We start from the raw sequence: 18,006 nt of genomic DNA, 5'->3' as shown, positions 1-18,006 counted from the left end.
TAGGATTCACAGGAAGTTAAATAACCAGCCTTGTTTCCATTATGCATTAATTCCAGTTAACTTATATCCTTTATATCCTCATTTCCCAGAACCTTTGTCCAAACTGCTCAAAAACAAACATGCGAGTAAGTATGACTACAGCTTAATAATGTTACCTAGACATCTGAAAAGTTTATTGAGTGTCTGTTTTCTGTTTTGTGTTAACAGTATCCAGTCCAGATATACAGAAGGTTTGTTCTTTTTTTTTTAAAGCATGCATACTAAAGCGGTTGGGAGTAAATGTAATAAAATTATAAAAAGGAAGCATTCTTCTGGATCATTTACAGCGAAGCAGTTTTGGTGCAACCCTTCTGTCACCTGTAGTCCATCTGGGCACCATTGGTCGATCCCGTAGCCTCGTCAGCCAGTCACAGGAATCGCTGGACCCTGGCGACCATGGCGACCACAGTGACGTAGACGAGGGGTTACATCCACAGGATGCTGACGATGAAGATGACAGTGGACTGGTGAGTACTTCTTTGACCTGTAACCTTTACAACTGGTGGATTATTTGTAGCCTCTCTTTTTTTTTTTTTTTTTAAACAAACATATTGTTCATAAAGAGTAAATATAATTTGTTCATAAAGCATCCTAATTAAGTCTGGAACAATTGTCCAAAAAATATCTTTAAAATCTGGTTTTAGATTTTGGGTTTAGGTTTTTTGGGGGTTTTTACTGGTAATCCAGCTCTAATCTCGCGCAAAATCTTCTGTATGTTTAGGGCTCTGGAGGTAAGCTACGTGTACCTGGAAAGAGTAGCAGAAAGAGGCTAAATGCCCAGGTATCAGTGGACAGCATCGACCAGTGGAAGAACCATAGCCTTGACCATATTGATCTACAGGTGAGATAATCACGAACATGAACCACAAAAGAAATTGTAGTAAAAACATATTATAAAAACATAACATCTTTTGTTCTTTATTCCCCAGACAGCCAAAGAGTCTCTTCAGAAAGAGACAGTGCACACACCTATCTTACGGGTGACCTGTCCTTCAGAAACACGGGTTGATGATCAATTTTCCCAGTTGCTGGGTAGAAGCAGTGGACATTCTGTCCCAAATATATGGGCGGACCACAGGGTGCGTCGAGCCATGTTCCCTACTCGTCAAAAGACTGTCCAAATTGATGACGATGAAGACATTTATCAGATGTTTGTTCCAACTGAAAATGACACAAGTGGGCATGATGCAGAAAGCGATCATGACGCAGTTGATGATCGTCCTGGACGCCCGTGCAGCTGGCATGTTGAACAGACAAAGTCAGGGCAGTTAGACCTCCCAGCCAGCAGGGGAAAAGTTTTACGGAGGGCAAGTAGTGTTGGAGAGCAGCAGAGCGAGCGACAAAGTCCTACGAAGAGAGCTGCCCTCAAAGAAGAAGTACACGATAATACAGAGTCATCAAGTAATGAGATATCTGGATCTTCCTCAGCAGAACAGCTAACAATTGATGATATTGAGAATGTTTATGACAATATTAGCTATGAAGAACTGCAGGCCATGGGACTGATTCGGAAGGATCTGGAGGTTAATCACTCCTCATCAGAAGAGAAACCAGTTGTACCTCCACAAATCTTAGTTTCTCCAGTTGAATTCAAGAGCTCCTCTGAAAGCAACAGGTCTTCAGGTCAAGAGGGAGCACCATTTGAATCTGCTGTGCAGACACCCGATGAAGAGGAAAATGTCTATGATACCATTGTGTTTCATGACCTGCCACCTTCGGTCTCTGAGAAAGGAAAAGGAAATGAACAAGCAGACAAACAGGATTACCAGCACTCACCCATGAAAGACTTGACATTTAGCCAGAACACAGGAACTGTTGTTATAGATGAAACACCAAATCTGGAGTACAGCAAAGCAACAACTCGACCCCTTCCTCAGATTCCCACTGTTTCAATTACTGATATGGACAGACCATCAACTTTGGATAAAACTTCCGAGCAATCTGTGGCTGATCACATGTCAGAGCAAGTTGATGAGATCTGGAATGATTTGGAAAATTACATCCGGGATAATGAAAAGAAACCAGACAAGCTTCCTGCTGCATTCCCTGTCAATAGACCAGAATCCCCACGCAAGATTCGTGATTCTCAAGGTAAAAAGGAAAGTTCTTTGGATAAATTACACAACTCTCCAACAAAGGCAGTCAAATCTCAGCCAAAATCACAAGAATCTCAAGAAAAGACACGGAAATCGCATCAATCTCCTAGCAAAAAATGTAGTTCTGGACGCAAAACTACTGACTCTCAAGTCAAAACAGATGTTGCAAAGAAGGTAAAGAAAAGCACATCATCACCCAGTTCTCCAGCCTTCCACCCTATTCCAACATTTAAATTTCCAGTGCTCAGTGTTCCCAAACTTGTGCGAGAACCTACATTTGAGATTGATGAGCCTGAATCCCCTCCTTCAACACCTCCTGCTACACCTTCTCATTCCCAGGTCTCCACCTCTGCTCCCCAGGTCTCCACCTCTGCTCCCCAGATCTCCACCTCTGCTCCCCAGGTATCGGCCCAGGTCTCCACCTCTGCTCCCCAGGTCTCCACCTCTGCTCCTCGGGTATCGACCCAGGTCTCCACCTCTGCTCCCCAGGTATCAATCCAGGTCTCGAGCCCTGCGATCCAGGTCTCAAGCCCCGCTCCCCAGGTCTCTTGCCCCGCTCCCCAGGTCTCGGGCCCCGCTCCCCAGGTCTCGGGCCCCGCTCCCCAGGTCTCGGGCCCCGCTCCCCAGGTCTCGGGCCCCGCTCCCCAGGTCTCTTGCCCCGCTCCCCAGGTCTCGGGCCCCGCTCCCCAGGTCTCGTGCCCCGCTCCCCAGGTCTCGAGCCCCGCTCCCCAGGTCTCGAGCCCCGCTCCCCAGGTCTCGAGCCCCGCTCCCCAGGTCTCGAGCCCCGCTCCCCAGGTCTCGAGCCCCGCTCCCCAGGTCTCCACATCTGTTCCACAAGTCTTGAACCCTTTACCTCAAGTCTCCAACCCTGTCAGCCAAGTCTCAAGTCCTGTTCCCCATGTCCAAGTCTCCTGCCCTATTCCTGAAATCCAAATCTCCAGCCCTGAACCTCCACCTGGCACAGTCAAGAGCATTCGGAACAAATTAGCTAGGCTTAGCAGTGGAAGTTTCCGCATGGATGATGAGGATCCTCCTACACAGAAAGACCCTGAGCTGCAAACACTGTTTAGTGGTCTGGACCCTGCTTTCTTACCTCTGACATCTTCTGGTCTTCTTTTGGCTGGAGATGCTGGCGACCAGCTTCTGGATTTAGGGGAGAAAGGTAGAAACAGAGTATTCCTTATGGCAAGACAATACAGCCAGAAGATCAAGAAGGCGAATCAGCTGTTGAAAATGAAGAGCATGGACCATGAGCCCAGCTGCACAAGACTCAGGACAAACAAGGCAAAAGATTTAGCTGCGATTCTGGAAGAGAAAAAGCAAGGTGGAGCTGCTATAGGTGAGCTATCAGGACGTCTGTAGGCATTATGTTGTATAGTTATTTTTTACGTCCTGTGGTCTTTATTAGCCCACATATTATTATGCTTTAGATGATTGTTATTTTAGTTGCTTATGGTGTTGTTTCCTATCTGTTTTTCCCTGAATCTGCTCTCACTTTTCTCTCTCTCTCTCTCACTCTCTCTCTTGTCTTCTTTTATCTTTCCAGGAGCAAGGATAGCTGAGTATTCTCATTTATATGAGCAAGTGATGTTTAAGGAGCCTTCTACTACTACTCCAGTGCTGAAATCTTCAGCTAGCGTGTCAGGACCTCACCCGTTGTACTCACGCTCAAGTTTGGCTTCCTCCCCATCTCTACCTGAGAGTGCTTTCCCAGAGACTGACTGGTTAAACTGCACCTACAGCAATGGCGAACTTGCTGGCTTTGTGTCCTGGCCTGCTGAAGTTGAAGGGTGCTCTTCGACCCCTCAGCAAAAGTTGTCTCCTGCAATATCTGCCCCTCCCTTGAAGAACCTTCCCCCACCTCTGAGCACTCCATCCAATCAACGCTGGAGTGGCTGTGTGACTCCAGCCAGCAAAGATGACTCTGAACATGTTTATAGCACATTGGGGCAGCACAATTTTAAAACTCCACTCTATAGCCGCTGTCAGTCCTCGTCCTCGTTGGCCGAGCAGCAAGAGAAAGAGAACAGCAGGAGTTTTGGAAATCTGGGACAAACCAGTCGTCCAGGAGAGGATGCGATTGCAGGACATGGTCTTGGGCCTCGGCAGCGCAGCCTTCCTGAGAGTCCTGCCCACACGACCTCGGACCTTTCCCAGTCATGTGATCTCACACTAAGGGACTCTCAGCAAGTGCTGGTGCTGGACAGACAGACAAATCTGAATGCGATCAGTGCCACACAGAACTACCTGGCCAATTTCAAAGACAACGGCGATGATGATGATGATTATGTCGAAATCCGATCTGAGGATGAGAGTGATGGCATGGAAAAGGGCTGTACAGTGAGCCCACAATCAGCTCTGCACAGCTATGTCTGGAATGACCCCGATGACAGTCAGCAAGCACTCAATCAGCCCAAAATTGTCCAGTCACTGCGAGAGAAGTTCCAGTGTCTTGGTTCCAGCAGTTTTGCATAAGGAATGGACACTACTGGAGTTTAATTCTACCTGGAGTTGCAAAGATAAAGGCAATTGAATATTACCACATGGAAAATGTTACATGATAAATTATAGGATTACGACAAGTTAGGTAAACGATTTGCATCAGAGCTTCAGTGGATCTTAAGTCCTTAGTATATGCACTCACAATTCACTCAAATATGACACCTCGTATTTTTCATTCATATAATAACTGGTAATGCACTAAACACATTTTGCCATAAGTATAGATTCAAATAAAAGATTTCCTGTTTAAATTCCTTTTTTTTATAATGGTATTGATCTTGACTTGAACTTGCATGATTGGGCTGAGGACCGTCTATCAGTCTGAGAGAGTTTCTTTTTAAGTGTTAAGATTTTTCATCAGATTTTAGCACTTCCTTTCTCAAGCCACAACCTAGCAGCCATTTTGCTAAGAATTCCACCGCAAAACATTTCAGGTAGCGTTTGAAAAATTTTAATTTGTTGATCTAACTTAACGTTTCCGCAACCATTGACGCAAAGCCGATATATTAGTGGCTGTCCGTAATCGATCAGGCTGCCTTTACAGTTGCTACATAAAGAAAATTAGGTTGTTATCTACTGTTACCGGTTATGTCTGCATGACCGTGTGTTCTCAAAGGCCAAAAATACATTAAAAATACACATATATTTTACTAGGTATTAATAGGAATCAATATATACTGTATATAAGCCATAGATATATTTTAGATAGTTTGATAAAGGAGGCCTATCCATGCTTGCCATTGGTCAGATAAAGTTTTTTCTTGATATGTTTCTGTTTGCCTCACATTTAAAGTATACGCCTGACTAAGGCTTTAAGAGAAATTATTTAGTACTGTCATCAATAAGCAATAAGTCATAATTTAGGCTAATTTTAAATCATTACTGAGAGGACCAGGTTAGCACCAGGTTACTTACAGACTCACAGTAAGAACTGTTGTATATTTCATTTAGGCATTTCTGCTTTTGTTCAAAAAGTTTCACAATCACTTGCTCTCACTGTCCAACCCCACAGATTTATCACTAGTTAAATTACTTTAACAAAAAACACTGGTTCTTCACACACACATCGTTTGTCACTCGTTTGACACGTTTAGAATCACATTAAAATTTTTCAGATTTTTATTTATTTATTTGCTTTTAATTGCCGTCCTGTTTGAGATATTCCAAGTCTAACGTAGTAATATTTATTAAATATCTACTGTCAGTAGCAATAATTTGGTTTAAGTTGTTTACAGTTATTGTCGATTTTCTTCCCCACGAGCACTGAGCAAGACTATCGCCATATTGGAACAAATAAATAAAGATAGAATTATTAAAATCCAGTTATTATCTTCAGTGAAAATGTACCAAATTGGTAAAAAAAAAATTATATATATATATATAAATGAAGTATGTTTATAAGTTCCATGTTTTTTGTTTTTTTGTACATTGTTCCTTGTTTCACTGGGGATTGCTATCATTTGTCCATCTGGTTTGCACTTTTTTTATTTTTAATTTTTTATTGCTTTTTTATTTGTTATGATGTACATTTTAGATTGTCATTGAGTGTTGCCATAGTTTTGCTCTGTCTTAATTTTAAATTAAATGTACTGTATCTTTTGTTTTTATAAAACTGCCTAGTTGTAACTGCTCAAGGAAACTGATGTATCAAAGGCAATAAATAAAATTTCAGTTCAAACATGTTTGTGGGCATCTTACTTTTTTATATTTCTACACTCAATGGGCTCCATTTCTTAATTAAAGAAGAGCATTCTTGTAAATTTATCTCCGTTCCACAACATAATGACACTTCTGCAGTTTTCAGCAATAATACAGACTCGGATGCACAAATATTCGTCTATTTTAGTTGTACGCTTAGTTAACTTATATAAAAGGTTTGTAACACTTTAAGAGATCTTGTAGAATCTACCAAGTTTAATACAGTCTATTGTTTAAGCAAAATCAAGATAAAAACATTCCACAATATTAATAAACATGAATTCACGATGCTATAATCGAGCTTTTGGCGCCATCTAGTGTTAAAATTAAAAGGTTGCAATAAATTCTTTATTTAAAGTTAAAATGGAACCCAAAAAATATTTTATATACTGTATGTATCTATATAATGCTCTCTTTTCTCTCTTTATGCCTGAAATCAGTAATTATAATGTAAGTTAAACAAACACATTTATTCAGGCGATAAGAGAGTGTATTGTCACCCAATCCAGTAGGGGGCGCTAATGGGGGCTTCAGTTTAATGGGAAATGTAGTTCCCATGTAGTTCCCCGTTATAAATGTCATCTATTGACAATAATGTATATTATCTGAACGTTCAGACACAGTGCGTTGTGTTATTTTGTTGTATTTAATCTATTAGCACGCTAGCATTAGCATTTCTCTGACCAGATCCGGATAATCTCGAATGTTCCATAAAGCTCAGCTTCCGGTTAGCGCTTTCCCATAATGCATCGCGGCTCCTCCTTTCTTCTCTCGGATCAACATGGACGGACCGTTAAGCGTGTTGGGGCAGAGAAGTACCGGCGAGTCCGTGAGGGCACAAAACGGTAACGTTTACCCAACGTACACAAAATAAATCACTACATTTAGCACTAGCGAGGCCACGTGAATGAACGTAAATGAACGGAATGAACGTAAAATACAAAAAGAAAATGAGGTATTAGCTTGAAGCTAACTAAGCGGCGCGTGCGGCCTCACGTGCGCGTCTGTAGGAACACGAGGTAAAAATATCAGTAAACATTAATTATAAATACAGTGAAGAGAAATTAGTGTTTTTATGTTAGTTAGTTAGTTAATTAGTTAGTGAGTTGGCTAGGTAGTTAGTTAGTTAGTCTCTGTGTTTAGTGTCGACGCCCTTTATTGTGAGCAGCAGCGACTTTGTTGTGTGTTTTATTGCGAATAAAATTGACACACAACGAGGAGTTTGTTATAAATGTCTACAAGATAAAGTGTATTGTGAAGAAAGTCTCAGGAGAGGAAGAGAATAAAACAAGGAAAGTAAAGAGACTTGTAAAATATTGTGTGTTTAATCAGAGCAGCTCTTGACTTCAGGCTTATTGAAGCTCCATCACTGTTTATCATCATATTAAACAGTGGATGTGGTTAATAATCCCTGATGGTTTGAGCCTGTAGACATGAGTAAGTTTGTGATGTGATGAAGCTGTCATTTCAGAGCCTGTAGCAGGATTGACGACGTGTCGGCTGTTGTGTTTAAATGATATGTAACTGTGTTTCAGTGATGGCGGCTTCGTCCATCGCCAACATCGTGAAGAGCTCGCTGGGTCCTGTAGGACTCGACAAGATGTTGGTGGACGATATCGGAGTGAGTGATCTGATTATCTTCTCCTACGCTTTTATTTCTAGTGTCACTGTTGTGGTGTCGTTAAGACAGATTTTGTGCAACGTCGGAACGAAATAACGACAACTTGGATTTCTTTGTTAGGACGTGACCATCACGAACGACGGTGCCACCATCCTGAAGCTGCTGGAGGTGGAACATCCCGCCGCCAAAGTGCTGTGTGAACTCGCAGACCTGCAGGACAAAGAGGTCGGAGACGGGACCACGTCGGTGGTAAGACGCCCCTTCGGTAGTGCACTACACGTTCGCACCGGCCTGGTTTGGGACACGTCCACTGTAAACTTGTGGTGTTTATAATGAGATGGATAGTGTGCACATGTACATCCTGTGTTTGTACCACCTCCTGCTAATCAGTGTGTGTGGCTATGCTAACAGGACAGAGGAAGTGTATCAGAGTCTGAAGAGGCTGCAGAGTCTCTCCTGCTGTCTCTATATGAACTGATACGACATTCACAAACAAGATCATGTTAGTAACTCCTGGTTGTAAGTGTACCTGAGACACGTGTGTGTGTGTGTGTGTAGGTGATAATTGCTGCAGAATTGTTGAAGAATGCAGATGAATTGGTGAGGCAGAAGATCCACCCCACCTCCATCATTAGTGGATACAGACTCGCCTGCAAGTAAGAGCGCGCACACACACACACACACACTCTTATTTGTTTCTCTTATTTATTTTTATTGGTCTAAATAGAAACATTAATCTCCTGTCCACTTTTTTCTTTCTGCTTTTTATCTTTTTTATTTATTAATTTTTTATTTAATTTTCTGCTATTTTTTCCCTCTTCTTTTTTTTTTTTGCACTTTTTAACTATTTTTGTAAACATTTTTGATGTTTATTTTCTGTTCTTGATAATTTGCTCTCAACTTTCTTTATCCATGTTTCTTCTTTGTAGTTTTATTTATTTTTATTGATTATTGTGTGTGTGTGTGTGTTTCAGGGAGGCGGTGCGCTACATTAATGAGAATCTGACCATCGGTACAGATGATTTGGGTCGCGAGTGTTTGGTTAATGCCGCCAAGACCTCCATGTCCTCCAAGATCATCGGAGTGTATCCTCTGTTTCTCACACACACACACACACACACACACGCGCACACACACACACGTGTACTGACAATCATTAAGTAGTTTTAGGGCATTGTTATACCGTGAGTTTGCGCGGTGAGCCGTTTGACCCTTGACCCCAGATCCTTCAGTGATGCTGATTTCTTTGCTAACATGGTGGTGGATGCTGCTGTGGCAGTGAAGTTTGTGGACTCTAAAGGCGTGGCTCGATACCCAATCAACTCTGTGAACGTTCTGAAGGCTCACGGCCGCAGCCAGAAGGAGAGCTTCCTGGTCAACGGTTACGCCCTCAACTGCACCGTCGGCTCACAAGGTGTGGAATCATCACGTCGCTCGGCCCTGGTGTTTTCCCATTTCAGTTGCTGCCACACTGATGTGTGTGTGTGTAGTTATACGCGTGGGAAAAAGCAGAGCTGACTCAAAGCCTCATACACACACACAAACCTGTGTTTCTGTTGTGCTCAGAGTCGTACACACTCTTTACTACCCCAAAGATGTTTAGTTTTATTTTAGCATGAACGGATAAAGTGTAAAAAAAAATTCTGTTGAAAAAGAATGGAAAAAGTTTTTAGTTTTAGTCACAACAGTGTGGATTATTTACAGTGCGGCTGTTTGATGCCAATCAAAGTATTACAAACTAGAAGGTTTAAGAAGCTGAGAAAAACATACAGAAGAACCGTATTAGAATGTGGAGAACATATAAGGATTAATCTAAGTGAAATTGTGTGATATGAACTGTGTGTGTGTGTGTGAGCAGGGATGGTGAAGAGAGTACAGAATGCCAAGATTGCGTGTTTGGACTTCAGCCTGCAGAAAGCCAAGATGAAGCTGGGAGTGCAGGTCATCATCAATGACCCGGAGAAACTCAACCAGATCAGACAGAGGTGTGTGTATGAGAGAGAGAAAGAGGGATGTGTGTGTTCCCATTTCAATTGCTGCCACACTGACCGTGTGTGTGAAGTTATACGCGTGGGATAAAGCAGAATCGACCCAAAGCCTTTTGCACACAGACACACGCACTATTGTGTTTGTTGTGTCTTTGGGTTGTACACACACTTTAGTTAGTATATACTGAAGTTTAAGGTGATTCATCAGCTTCAGCTCTTGTGCAAAGCTGTGTGCATTTAGTTATCATGTTCTCTCCCGTCTGGCAGGTGTGTGTGTGTGTGTGTCTGTGGTTTATTAAAGTTTGTTGATTTATTTCTCTGCTCCAGAGAGTCAGACATCACTAAGGAACGTATCCAGAAGATCTTGTCGGCGGGGGCGACTGTCATCCTGACAACCGGTGGGATTGATGACATGTGCCTGAAGTACTTTGTGGATGCCGGAGCCATGGCAGTGCGCCGTGTGCTGAAGAAAGACCTCAAACGCATTGCCAAGGCAACCGGGGGTAAGCCACACCCACTCAGGAAGTGATTCTGCACCTTTTCAAAATAATGTTTGCTTGGGTTTTCTTTTCTCTTTTTTTTTTATTTTTTTTTTTTATTTCTTTATAAAAATTGTTTACAAAAAGCTATTAATGCTTCACAATTCTTCAGAATATACACATTTATTTTCTATTTTTTTCTGTGGAACTAAATCTTATGCATAAAAATTGCTTTTTTGTAGTTTAAAATGTTTTCATTGGAGTTTTCAGATGAATTGATCGATCACAAGACGTTTCACGGGTGAGGATTTTTAATTAGTTTTCCTTTGTCCTGCAGCTACCATCTGCTCGTCTCTCTCCAACCTGGAGGGTGAGGAGTCGTACGAGGTGGCCTTGTTGGGTCAGGCGGAGGAAGTGGTGCAGGAGAGGGTGTGTGATGACGAGCTCATCCTCATCAAGAAGTAAGTCAGACATCTTACTCTCGCTGCTCTCTACACACCAAAATAACTTCACCACTAAACTTGTGTTGTGTGTTAGTACGAAGGCTCGCACCTCAGCCTCTATAATCCTGCGTGGAGCGAATGACTTCATGTGTGACGAGATGGAGCGTTCCCTCCATGATGCACTGTGTGTGGTGAAGAGGGTGCTGGAGTCCAAATCTGTTGTTCCAGGAGGGGGCGCTGTGGAGGCAGCTCTGTCCATCTACCTGGAGAACTACGCCACCAGCATGGTGAGCATCAAACCAGCTGTGTTTCAAAACATGGCAAAAAAAAGTTTATTTTTAATTCATAGTTTTGTTAATTTGACTCTTTGAATCGGTTCATGTGTGACTTTAAGCACTGTTTAATAATACATGTGACTGAGGTCATGACACGTCTGCATATTTTTATTTAATATGAAAATACTGAGTATTAGTAAAAGTTAAAGCAGGTGGAATTTAGTGTTGATTTCGTTATTTATGATTTTATCTTCAGTTGCTATAAAAGTCCAGGGGCTTGTTTTCATGATTGTGAAGCTGTCATTTCAGAGCCTGTAACAGGATTGACGACGTGTCGGCTGTTGTGTTTAAATGATATGTAACTGTGTTTCAGTGATTGATTGTGTGTGTGTGTGTGTGTGTGTGTGTAGGGTTCACGGGAGCAGCTGGCAATTGCAGAATTTGCTCGTTCATTGCTTGTCATCCCCAAAACCTTGGCAGTGAATGCGGCGCAGGATTCCACAGATCTTGTGGCCAAGCTTAGAGCTTTTCACAACGAAGCGCAGGTCAACCCTGAACGCAAAAACCTCAAGTGGTGAGTTACACAACTCCGTCACTGACTCATCCCTGAGTGTGTTTCCACATAACAGGAGTGTTTTGAAATGTTGTATTTTATCACATGGATTTATTTGTAAGGAATTCTTTGAGTCTTTTTTCATTTGATTCGTTGTCTTAATTTAATGTTTGCTTCCATTTGTGATTTTTCCAGAATATTCAAGGAATCAAATAGAAACGAGTCACACAAATAGATTCAAATAGTCCTTCGTTGGATGGGATCAACATTTAAATACAGTGGATCTCAAAAGAATTACTTTGGTGTTGGATCTTCGAATACATTTCGTTGTGATTTCTTTAAAAATTATTAGATTTTAATTCGGCTCTTTAAACATTTTCATAATAGGTGCAAAGATTCAGTCTTTTTTTTTTTTACTGAACTGAGCCATTTCTATATGACTCTTCAAATCTTTTGTGTTCTATAGTTTCAGGTTAAACATGTTGCTCTGCCTTAGTTAGAGGGAGTTGTTCTTCCAGACACAAGATAAACGTGTTGATCGTTCATCATCTTAAAGAGGTTCACAGACACAGGAATGGGCCAGTAATCTGTTTAATGGACACCAGGATGTCATTGTGATCTCAGTGTTTCATGCTTGTCCTTGTTTGGTCTAACACATTTTGGAGGGCTGTATGCATTTGTGACGTGTTTGGAAAACACTTCTGCAATGTGAAAACTAAACAGAGCTGTGTGTGTGTGTGCAGGATCGGTTTGGACCTGGTGAACGGAAAGCCAAGGGATAGCAAGCAGGCTGGCGTGTACGAGCCCACGATGGTCAAAACCAAGAGTCTGAAATTCGCCACTGAGGCGGCCATAACAATCCTGCGCATCGACGACCTCATTAAAATCTTCCCTGAGCCTAAAGAAGGCGGGTCTTCGTACCAGGATGCTGTCCAGTCAGGCTCTCTGGAGCAGTAAAGCCTGGGCCGGTCCATATTTATTAAGATCCCACCATGTTCTAGCGGTTGTAGCTTAGCCCATGCACTTAGCTTGTGTTTGTTTTTGCTACCGCAGCAATGCAGCTTGCTGCTAAATCACCTGTAATGACCTGTAATTCACTTTCTCTGATCTGTTTGGGAACTAAACAGGAAATGGCTGTGTACAACTGATTCGTCTGTTCACCCAGTTCATGTGTCTAAATAAAGAGAAGCTTGATATCAGACTTAGTTATCCTAAACAATGACGTGCAAATGCCAACAAATTTGTCCTAATCTGAAATGAAATTCTAGTCATTTTAGACTTGATTACATTAATATTGGAAAATATCTACACGTGTATCTCAGTACCTGTGTTCGTGTGAGGCGACGCTCCCTCACAGGCAGCATTTCTGATCCAAGTTCTCCTTTTAAAACATGGTGTCATCATCAGAGAAGGACATCCCATAATTCTTTTCACAAGTGAGGGAGTTTTACAAAATTAAAAATGAGGAAACACTTAGGACTGAAAAGTACCGTATGTAAAACTAACATTTTATCTCTGTTCAAAAAATTAACTACAATAAAAAAACTTGATTATGCCGATATTTAATTCCTAAATGCATTAAACGAGTGATCGGTTTGAGATTAGCACAAAAATGTTAACTTCCTTTTGGACAGGAAGTTCTGATTTAAAAAAAAAAGCAGACGTTTTTTTTTATCCCGAAGGCAGTTGATCTGTATAAAGCTGTAATGTTAAAATAAATCAGAACTGAAGTAGGAAGTAAAGCAGAGGATGTAATTCTGCTTTAAATATAAACTCAAACGTGGTACATAATGTTTTGAGCGAAAGCTGAGGCCATGAATTTGAAGAAAAGGATTGTGGGATAGCAGAACTCATGGTTCTTAAACCAAACTAAACCAAATTCAGACATGTGGCTGATGACCACATCTGTAATAGAGTCTGTTTTTCACCTGGATGAAATTTCAGACGTTCCAACAGTCGTCTCAGTCTGAAGCGCACTTCTCGGCGTCTCCGTGGATCCACAGGCAAATCTGAGCGAGCTTCACTGGTGTGATTCTCACAGCTACGTTGTAGTCTGTGTGAGAGCCGTTCCCATCCTTCACGCTCCTGTGTCCCGAGAACACGCCAATTACTTTTCTCTTCCACTTCCCTTCATCATTTGCAGCTGTCTTCCAGAGTCTCACGTACACTCCAGCACCGCTCGAGCCTCTCTGAGTGTCACAGCGCTGGTACATCAGATCGCCAGACTCCTCCGTCACCGTGCAGAACCTGTACACCATCTGCCCTTCGTGGTCATCATCAAAACTGGAGAAGTGGATCCGTGTGACATGCGGGACCACGCCCAAATCCATGTGTTTCATCGGGAGTCTGCGCTTCAGCTCCAGAAGAGCGTAGTCATAATCCAGGGTCATGTCGTTTCCCACGTCACTCATCCAGCCTTGTGGAACGTACGTTTGCTTGACACGTGTCCACCGGAGCGCCGGCTGCTCACAGTTTTTGCAGGATTTTCTTTTACGCCGATTTTTCCTCCTCTTTTCTTTTCTCTTATTCTGATTCCTCTTGTTTTCTCCCTTCGTTGTGTTTCTCCTCCTCGCTGTTCTCTGCCGCAGCGTCAGCGCACCCACACGCAGCCTTTTTAACCCCCTTCGGTATCTCTGACCGTCGTGGATGCAGTGTGCCGCCGTCAGCACGTGTTTGGGTGACACTAAAATCCCAGAGCATCCAATCGAAAGCTTCACCGATGCCGAGAACGGGAAGTTTGTTACAAAGTGCTTGTCTGAGATCATGAAGCGGCCGTCCGTGCCGTAAATCTGACGTTTCCTGCGTGAGAGAGCGGCGAGAGAAGAGGACGAGATGTTCCTCACATCCTGCAGCTCCACCTCTGTCAGAGTCCGAGTTCCATTCTGATAAAGCGTCTCATAGGCGAGGACACGCTCCAGGTCAATGGTTCCAGGGTCTGGAAGGTTCCTCTGGCACTCAATTCCACAGACTGCATTCGGTTCTAAAGAACCTACATCGCTGAATTTGGGACTCTGGAGTCGCAACGTCTTCCTGTTCACAAGCTGAGGCAGGTTACCGTCACTGTGGAGTTCCTTATTTAACTCAAATGAGAACGGAACCATCAGAGAGACAGTGAGCAGGAGAGGAAGAGGAAACATTGTTCTTCCTCAACCTGAAAGAGAAACAGAGAAACCATGAGAAGAGCATGAAGTATGAGCCTCAAACCTTTCCACCACACGACACTGTGAAGAACCTTTTGTTGATCGGGGAGTCGTAGGGTGGAGCTCAGCGTCCTGAAAGCTGCGACCGTCCTGGTCTCTCAGTGCTGTTTTATAAACCTGTGAACATCACTAATGGTTTTTTATACGTAAATATAACAACGTTCACATAATTATTACATAAAACAGGTAGCATTGCAGTGATATGAGTCACCTCAACAGGAACTCATCCAGGAACCTAAAAAGTTCCCTAAAAGGTTATGGAACACTGATGGAAACAAACCTAAAGCTGAGAGTTTGCCGGATTTGGTCCTCAATAAAGTCTCAGTAAAGTCTGATTGTTTATATGTTTTTATTCTATTTGATTTTCATTTATTGAAAAGTTTCATTGTGAAATCTGGCAGCTGTTTGAGACAAATGCAGTGTGGTTGAGATACAATGCATTAATGAATGACAGGAAATAACAAAAGTAAACACACACACACACACACACACACACACACTACAAGCAGCTGGAGCTTCTCATCTGTTTTAAACAGTAACATCTTACTGGCTTCTTGTGTAAGAATGCTGTGAACTCGTGTGTGAGTTAAACACAAGTCGATCTGTCACGTTAATCACACACGTGAAAAACGCATGTGATTTTAACCATGTAATGTCCATGTAAACTGCACACGTGAGCACACGTGACATCAGGTGGGATCTGCACCCGTGTAAAGAACTGAATGACAAATCAGACAAACGTCTAAAGAACACGTGTAAAACTCCCACTATTAACGTGTTAACTCCAGGTGACTCTGTAAAGGAGGTTCATCACGTATATCATTATCAGATAAATAGATAATAAATAAATAATAATGACTGGAAACGGAAGAGAAACGCAGCAAACTTTTAATTCATTACCATTGTAAGGTGTCTTCAGTTCACACACGTCATTAAGTGTCTAATAGAGGAGGAAGAGAGGAGATAAAGTCAGTACCTCGGTGTGGAGCGGAAACGCAGCTTCGGCGGAGTCGCAGCTCAGGAGACTGGTACAGGCGAGACTCGGTAGCGAGTCGGTTCTTATGGACCGAATCTTGGAGAGTCGATTCACAAATCACAAACGAAAAAAGTTTTTAAACGTGAGGAAAAGTCGTGTGTCCGTGTAAAAACAACAACAACAACACTAAACATTAGACACACTTTACTCACCAAAAGGAACAAAATTATAATTGAAAGACAAAAAAAGCAGCATTTTGTTACAAGGAGTTTAAATGACCATTTACTGCCTCTAAAGCTACAGCGAATATAAACATCCTCATCCTCATCCTCCTCATCCTCCCCATTCTCCTCCGCCTCCTCATTATCCTCCTCCGCCTCCTCCTCCTCATTATCCTCCTCATTCTCCTCCTCATCCTCCTCCGCCTCCTTCTCCTCCTCCCCCTCCTCCTCCGCCTCCACCTCCTCATCCTCCTCTGCCTCCTCCTCCTCATTCTAACCCTCCTCATCTTCCTCCTCCTTTTCCTCCGCCTCCTCCTCCCCTCCCTCCCCCTCCTTCACCTCCTCCTCCTCATCCTCACCATATATAAACCAGACTTTATTTCGTTTTCATTAATGAGGAAAATTATTGTAATTTAGAGCGCAAGCCAGGACTTAGTTATAATTATCCTTTAATGACCAGGAACACTGAAAGCGTCGCTATGGTAACAGTGTACACGTCATAATCTCCCATTAATGCGAATGGAACATCGACCTGCAACTTTACTGTAAATAAACGTGCTCTGGTAGTTTGTTACAGTTTATACACCAACACACAGATAACATGCATGTGTGTGTCTGTGTGTGTGTGTTTGTGTGTCTATGTGTGTGTCTTTGTGTGTACATGTCTGTGTGTATGTCTGTGTGTGTGTGTGCATGCCTGTGTGTGTGTGTCTGTTTGTGTGTGTGTCTGTGTGTGTTTGCATGTCTGTGTGTGTGTCTGTGTGTGCATGCCTGTGTGTGTGTGTGTCTATTTGTGTGTGTGTCTGTGTGTGTCTGTGTGTGTGTGTGTTTATGTGTGTGCATGTCTGTGTGTGTGTGTGTGCATGCCTGTATGTGTGTGTGTCTGTTTGTGTGTGTCTGTGTGTGTGTGCATGTCTGTGTGTGTGTCTGTGTGTGCATGCCTGTGTGTGTGTGTCTATTTGTGTGTCTGTGTGTGTGTGCATGTCTGTGTGTGTCTGTGTGTGTGCATGTCTGTATGTGTGTGTGCATGCCTGTGTGTGTGTCTATTTGTGTGTGTGTCTGTGTGTGTGTGCATGTCTGCGTGTGTGTGTCTGTGCATGTGTGTGTGTGTGTGTGTGTGTTCACTTTTCTCAGAGTGAGATCCCTGTACATCCCTCTTTAATCCTCACACTGATCCTCTGTATCCCAAAACTAAAGGAGTTTTCTTCTTATCTTTATCTCCTTTCTCTGAATATCACAAAAATGAGTCACCACTTGAATCAGACCCAGAGGTTTTCTTTATTTTCATTAACCACCTCTCCGACTCTATATCTATCATTGGAATAATAATAATAATAATAATAATAATAATAATAATAATAATAGAGTGTACTGTATGCTAATCAGATGCTAACTTCAGTGTGACACCACCGTGTGTTTTCTGCTGTATAAATTCACCTGTTCATTTATACATTACTATTCGGTTGTCATTCTAATGCTTCTTTAAATTAGCAATCGTTTCCGTTTACAGAAAGGCTTTGGGTTTAAACCATGTAACCACAGGAAGAGAGGAGACATCATTTCCTGTTTACAGAGCTCCTACTTCCTGTATTTTGGAGGGACTTTACACATACACAATAAACTCCTGAGAACTTTAGGTGAGTGACGGCTTTGCAGCTTGAAACTGAAAGATCAATCTTGTGTGTGTGTGTGTACATGTGCGTGTGTGTGTATGTGTCTGTGTGTTTGTGCGAGTCTGAGTGTGTGTGCGAGTGTGTGTGCGTGCACATGTGTTTTGTAACTAACATCATTTTACCCAGGAGCACTTGTGGTTATTAGTGAACACACACACACACACACACACACACACCCTCAGACTCGCACAAACACACAGACACACTCACACTCGCACCAACACACATACACACACACACTC

General features: G+C 42.5%; 3 protein-coding genes and 1 non-coding gene across 7 annotated transcripts in view; 3 read left to right on the top strand and 1 right to left on the bottom strand.

Annotated features, from left to right (window-relative positions):
* Window positions 1–6,315, top strand: part of LOC132861912 (pleckstrin homology domain-containing family G member 1) — a 26,534-nt gene extending 20,219 nt beyond the window's left edge. For all 3 annotated transcript variants that reach the window (XM_060893591.1, XM_060893590.1, XM_060893589.1), the window contains exons 13-19: window positions 90–125; window positions 208–230; window positions 327–506; window positions 761–880; window positions 969–2,537; window positions 2,571–3,474; window positions 3,682–6,315. In XM_060893591.1, the coding sequence (XP_060749574.1) occupies window positions 90–125; window positions 208–230; window positions 327–506; window positions 761–880; window positions 969–2,537; window positions 2,571–3,474; window positions 3,682–4,610 (3,761 nt within the window). In that variant the 3' untranslated portion in view covers window positions 4,611–6,315. The remainder of the gene's footprint in view (window positions 1–89; window positions 126–207; window positions 231–326; window positions 507–760; window positions 881–968; window positions 2,538–2,570; window positions 3,475–3,681) is intronic.
* Window positions 6,316–7,069: 754 nt separating this feature from the next.
* On the top strand, window positions 7,070–12,895 carry tcp1 (t-complex 1). Its single transcript, XM_060893429.1, has 12 exons — window positions 7,070–7,180; window positions 7,871–7,956; window positions 8,077–8,205; window positions 8,515–8,612; window positions 8,931–9,041; window positions 9,189–9,370; window positions 9,815–9,941; window positions 10,272–10,447; window positions 10,761–10,884; window positions 10,961–11,153; window positions 11,552–11,715; window positions 12,438–12,895. Exons 1-12 carry the CDS (start codon window positions 7,117–7,119, stop codon window positions 12,649–12,651), a joined length of 1,668 nt encoding a protein of 555 aa, XP_060749412.1. The 5' UTR covers window positions 7,070–7,116; the 3' UTR covers window positions 12,652–12,895.
* Window positions 8,314–8,448, top strand: LOC132862856 (small nucleolar RNA SNORA29). Its single transcript, XR_009650067.1, has one exon. It is a non-coding gene; the product is annotated as a small nucleolar RNA SNORA29 (small nucleolar RNA).
* Window positions 12,896–13,240: 345 nt separating the features above from the next.
* On the bottom strand, window positions 13,241–16,154 carry LOC132861844 (inactive serine protease 35-like). 2 transcript variants are annotated; one of them, XM_060893431.1, is made up of 3 exons: window positions 16,083–16,098; window positions 15,871–15,966; window positions 13,241–14,845 (listed from the first exon to the last, which is right to left on the bottom strand). In XM_060893431.1, the coding sequence occupies exon 3, from the start codon at window positions 14,829–14,831 to the stop codon at window positions 13,656–13,658; it is 1,176 nt and encodes a 391-aa protein (XP_060749414.1). In that variant the 5' UTR covers window positions 14,832–14,845; window positions 15,871–15,966; window positions 16,083–16,098; the 3' UTR covers window positions 13,241–13,655. The 2 variants fall into 2 exon arrangements, with proteins under 2 accessions (XP_060749414.1, XP_060749413.1); XM_060893430.1 differs by having other exon boundaries at window positions 15,871–16,154.
* Window positions 16,155–18,006: the final 1,852 nt, after the last annotated feature.

Source organism: Tachysurus vachellii, chromosome 19 (genome assembly GCF_030014155.1).
Source record: "Tachysurus vachellii isolate PV-2020 chromosome 19, HZAU_Pvac_v1, whole genome shotgun sequence".
In the NCBI taxonomy this organism is placed as follows: domain Eukaryota; kingdom Metazoa; phylum Chordata; class Actinopteri; order Siluriformes; family Bagridae; genus Tachysurus; species Tachysurus vachellii.
This window is presented reverse-complemented; position numbering and strand designations above follow the sequence as displayed.